Source organism: Daphnia magna, linkage group LG3, assembly GCF_020631705.1.
Source record: "Daphnia magna isolate NIES linkage group LG3, ASM2063170v1.1, whole genome shotgun sequence".
In the NCBI taxonomy this organism is placed as follows: domain Eukaryota; kingdom Metazoa; phylum Arthropoda; class Branchiopoda; order Diplostraca; family Daphniidae; genus Daphnia; species Daphnia magna.
The window spans coordinates 9593051-9598339 of record NC_059184.1 but is presented as its reverse complement, the minus strand read 5'-3'; the positions used below and the strand labels follow the sequence as shown (position 1 = coordinate 9598339).

Here is a 5289-nt window from a genome sequence, read left to right as displayed (position 1 = left end):
TGCCCTGGGCGCCTCCCGTTTGGAGCCGGTTGGAAGTAATCATGCTTAAAACGGGTTGCAAGTCGTCCAAAGAAGATCTGATTCGTGGCCATTTTGGGCCAATAGGAAACATTTACTCTTCTGGCTGCCTACGCTTTCGTCACCTGGAAGGCGAAGAATAACCAAAAAATCCCACGTCAAGAAGAAGTAGATAGGTTATGGAAAAGAATTTATCCCCACTAGTTAGATCCTGCCATTCCATTTTCTTTTAAGTCATAATTTTAGTTTTGTTTTGTTTATTATATTTTTTGTATATATTTTCCAGTTTCAATATGTAAAGCCTTTGTTTATATTTTTTTATTGTAACGTTTATTTTTTTTATATATATATTTTACTGTTTCAATATGTAAAGCCTTTGTTTATATTTTGTTTATTGCGTTTCGGAAGAGCATCAGTGCTTGGCTCATTTTGTCTGCATCCCACTTCCCGCCGACTTTGGAGTCGCAGATGAGTTTTTTTATTTGTTTGATTTCGGCTTCTGCTCGGCCGTTGGACTGTGGGTATTGGAATGATGATGAATGCCAAGAGACATTCTAGGTGCGCAAGAAATCCTGGAACTCGGCCGCTTTGAAAGGCTGATTGTCCGACCAGAATCCTTCCGGCGCGGAGAACGTTGTGAAGAAAGCTCGACTGCTGTTGATGAGTCGGTAGGCTGTGGTGTTCTTGTCGTTGTACATAGTTACGTCTGGCCATCCGGAAAACTGGTCGACGATGACCAGAAAGTAGCGCCCGTCGTCTTCGCCTATGTCTGCATGGACAAATTGAAATGGTCTCGCTGCTGGATGGTGAGGGCGGAGCGGCTCTGCTGGCTGTGACGGGAGGTGTCTGACGCAACTTTCACACGACTTCGCAGCGTTGTTGATGTCGGCGTCCATGTGTGGCCAGTATACTGACAGACGGGCCCATTGTCGCATCTTGGTTGATCCCTGGTGCATTCCAACTAGGATTTTCAGCATCTCCGGGACTTTAGCGCGGGGGATTACTACTCTTGGGCCACACACGATCATGTTATCGTGGTCCTCGATCGCCAGGCTTTCTCTTTTATCCCAGAATGGACGTAGGTTGGCTGGTAGGTTGGTCTTTTCGTTTGGAAACCCGTTTAAGATTACTTCTCTTAGGTCCTGTAGGTCTCGATCTGCAGCCGCGGCTATTTTGATGCCTTCCAGGCATATGTCTGTTGCTTTTTCTTTTGAACCTGTCCACTCGGCTATCATACCGACGACTGCTTTTCGGGCTGTGTAAACCATCGGTCCTTCTCCGAGCAAGTCCTCCTCGGTTGGTTTGTCCGTTGGGGAGCGGGATAAGGCATCAGCTTCAATATTTTGGGTGCCGGGCACCCAGCGGGCATGGAAGCAGAACCGAGACATTTTCAATCTCAGTCGGAGCAGTCGCTGGTTGTCTAGCTGGTCCAGCGAGTAGTCATTGAGAATGGGGATTAGCGGCCGGTGGTCCAGTACCAGTTCAAATGTAGGTAGGCCCTCGAGGAACTGTTTGCACTTGCTCATGGCCCAGGCCGCTCCGAGGCATTCCAGCTCTATCATGGCGTATCTGGATTCGGCCGGAGCGATGAATCTTGATCCGGCTTGCACCATCCGCCATTGTCCGTCTGATTGCTGCTGCTTCAGGATAAATCCGAGTCCGCGGAGGCGCGATGCGTCGGAGAATAGCTCTGTCGGTCGGGACGGGTCGTAGTAGGCCAGCGCTGGGACATTTGAAAGAAGGCGGCGTGCTGCTACGAATGCTTTGTCGTGGTCGTCGAGCCATACAAATGCGGCTTGTTTTTTCAGAAGGGGGGCAAATGGAGCCAATGCTGCTGCGATTTCGTTGCTGAAAAGGCCGACTTGTTGGCAGAGGCCGTTGAATGACCGAAGGTTGGTCTTGTCGTTTGGGCGGGGGAATTCGGCTATTGCTCTAGTGAGTCCTGGGCTTGGTCCATATCCATTTCTGTCCAGTCGGTATCCGGCGAAGTCACCTTCTTGTGATGCGAATGCTCCAATTGTCTTCTTGGTGTTGAAGGAAACGTTGTACTTGTCTGCTCTTTCGGCAATTTCCTTTGTCAGGGCCAGCATTTCGGGGTATGTGGCAGTGTATACGCACATATCTTCCACGCAAATGGCGATAGGGAGGTCGCCGAAAATCTGGTGGTAACGGCTCCCGAAGCTGTCGCCTGAATGGCTGATCCCCATTGGGAGGCGGGTGTATTGGAATAGGCCGAAAGGGGTAGAGAAGGTGGTTAGCGTCATTGATTCTTCGTCGAGGCGTACCATGTGGTAGCCCTTGAGGCCATCAAACATGTTGAAGTAATTCATTCCGGTTGGGATCGATCACACGGCTTCAAAAGGCGTCTTGTTCGGAAAGATGGTGCCTACGAGCCATTTGTTGAGCTCCCGGAAATCGAATGTAATGCGGACGCCTCCCGACACAGATTCTTTTGGTAGTGTGACAACTCCACTGATGAAAGGTGTTATGGCTCCTGGTTGTACTGCTCGGACGAGTCCCTGTTCCACTTGGCTCATGAGTTCGTCGTGGAACATCTGCATGAGCGGTTCAGCAATGTTTCGATGACCACGTATCTGTACTGGTATGGCTCCTTCTCGTAGTGTTACGTGCACCGGTTCGCAGTCCATCTCTCTGCAGACTCCGTCGAAGACTTTCGGGTGTGCGGCCATTAGTTTGGCTAGGTCGGAGTCTCTCTGTTCATTGGATGGGCGGTCTGCGTTGGTGATTTGATGGACTCGGACATGTGGATAATCGACTGGAATCATCCCTAGTTGTTGCTGCGATGATCTCGATAGGACTGGTTGCCTCAGATCTTCCAAGACGTGGACTGTCGACTGTATGCGGCGTGATGATCCGTCGTTGGCTGTTCAGTTGATCGAAGCCTTGAATGATCCTAGAGATTGCCGGTGGCGGTTTCGGCCTGAGTGTCGGCATCGAGTCGTACATCTCCAAAATGGCTGCGGTAAATTGATGGCAGGATTGCGTCCAAGGTTGATCCGGTATCGGAGTACCTGAGTGGCCGGTCCTTCTTTGGGTGTGATGGAGATTGCGACTGTGTCTTCTTTAGTTGAGGCGATTCGGTTTACGTAAATTGCCGAAAGTTTACCTTTTACTGGGCAGACGGATTTGAAGTGGCCGGTTTGGTCGCATTTTCTACACTTGTCGTTTTTGGCTGGGCAGTTGTGACCTCCTGGTCGGATTTCAAAGCCGCATTTGTCGCATGTGGCTCCACTGGTGCCGGGGTTGGCTTTGGTGGTAGCTGCAGCTGCGGCCTCGGTGACTCTGGATGATTTGGCTTTCTTGTAGGCTGATTTATGGATGGCTTGGACCAATCCTCCTGGATGGATTTGCTCGGCTTGCAGTTTTGACATCTCGGACGTGCGGACGATCACAATCGCTTGGTCAAGTGAGAGATTTGGTCCTACTTCCAGCAGCTTGATGCGGACGTCGTTATCTGCTACTCCGTTGACGATGCGGCCCAGCAGTCGCTCCGTTTCGCAGAGGTGGCAACATTCGACTTCGAACTCGCATTTTCGGGATAGGTCGCGGAGCTCGCATAGCCAGTTGTCGATTGATTGGCTTTGTCGTTGGTCGCAGGAGTCGAATTTCGTGCGCCAGACGTGTTTGTTCTTCCCTGCGTTGCAGAGGTCTTTCAGATATTGGATGATGATCGACGAATCTTTCATTGCGGCGTCGCCGAGGCGGGCGTTGATGACGGTGCTGAGGGTGTTGGGTTACATGCATGCAAGTAGTTGTGTCGCTTTGTATTCTTCTCTTCCTGATGCTGGTTGGTAGGCTTCATCGATTGTTGAGAGCTTGATGTATAGATTCCAGCGAGTCTCCCAGATGCTGAAAGTTTCTTTGTCGGCTTCGATGTCCCGCGGCGGAGGCTGGCCGTTCGGCTTGAACGACTTGGTGGGCTTGGTCATCATGCTGTTGACGACGTCGATGGCTTGTTGTTGTTCTCCTTGGGCTACGAGGAGGGCGACTTTTGCTTGTGTAACCTGGGCTGAGGTTGTTGCTATGTCGTTGGTTCTGTTGGCTGCGGTGGCTGCTGCTGCGGCGGTTTTGGTGGTGTTCACGTCGGTTGTGGCGTTGTGGACGGCGGTTTGTGCAGCTGTGAGGCGGGCTGATGCAGCTTGGAGGGCTGCTAGTTGTGTGAGGTCCATTTTTGGCTGATGGAATCTCGTTCACAGGCGGCTATTTGACTCCCGCCACGTGGTGGTGGCGGTGGGCTGGGTGGGGGGTGTTTTCTCCTCCACTGGTCGCGCTTTCTTGGGTGATTCACTGGTTTTGGGGAATTTTCTTAGATACTGCGCTGCACGTTGCTGTCACGTAGGTTCTGTAGATAGATCTGCGCCATGTAATGACTTGGGATGACACTGCGAGGCTTCGGTGATACTGTGTATTGACACTTGGCACTGAGACGTGCTCTTAGCTTGTGACTTGAGTCCAGACTGACTCTCCATTATTGGGGTGGGGCTAAAGACGATACAGACGAGGGGGAGACCTCTTGCGGAGATATAACAGAATTATAATAAAATAGACTGGAGTTTAGAGTGTTAACGGCAAAACCTTCTTCATTTACTTCAGGTAGGGTCGTTTCTTTGCCACATTTTAAATCTTAGATCCACTGACTTGTAGTTTTTTTATGATTGTTTGTTTGATTCCACTTCAGTCAAAACTAGCAACGGAATGCCATTTTTTCAGCACTTTAGAGAAAAATCTACCTACAAAAGAATTAAAGAGCTTCTACCTAGATAATATAGGCATAGTATAAGTGCAAATACTATTGAGGACGGTTTTAAGATGAGAGGGGAACTTGTTCTTGTGTAGACAATTTTGTGTGCTTTGACATGGCCTCCCAGATAAGGAGTAAGTTGCCTGTTTTTCTAAAGGCATAAAATAATCTATAAGGGTATTGCATTAAAGCTATCTTTATTATCGGCATCAACAGAGCAATTCATAAAGTGCGTTATGAATTATCAGTCTTGCAGCAAGCGCGCTCAAGGTTTACCCGGCGCACCTCCCACGCTAAAACGTTCGGCGCACAACTCAACTAATTTTGAGCGTGGGAGGTGCGCCGCACAAAAAAGTTTGATCGGTAAGCGCTTAATCTTCCGCTCAAACTCATCAGCTCCACCATGCGGTCCCAGACAAAAAATTTTGTTTCGACGCTGTCATTGCAGTTGTCTTCAGCTGGGCGTTTAAAAGAATAGCAGACACATTTAGAAACTACTGAGTGCTGAC

At 49.6% G+C, this 5289-nt stretch overlaps 1 protein-coding gene across 1 annotated transcript; it reads right to left on the bottom strand.

Moving 5' to 3' along the window:
• Positions 1-572: 572 nt before the first annotated feature.
• Positions 573-2348, bottom strand: LOC123470646 (uncharacterized protein K02A2.6-like). The gene has a single exon (XM_045171192.1). It carries the CDS (start codon positions 2346-2348, stop codon positions 573-575), a length of 1776 nt encoding a protein of 591 aa, XP_045027127.1.
• Positions 2349-5289: the final 2941 nt, after the last annotated feature.

Bases quoted from the DNA above. Each gene is read 5' to 3' on its own strand.
- LOC123470646 (XM_045171192.1), bottom strand. From the start codon at position 2,348: ATGAATTACTTCAACATGTTTGATGGCCTCAAGGGCTACCACATGGTA.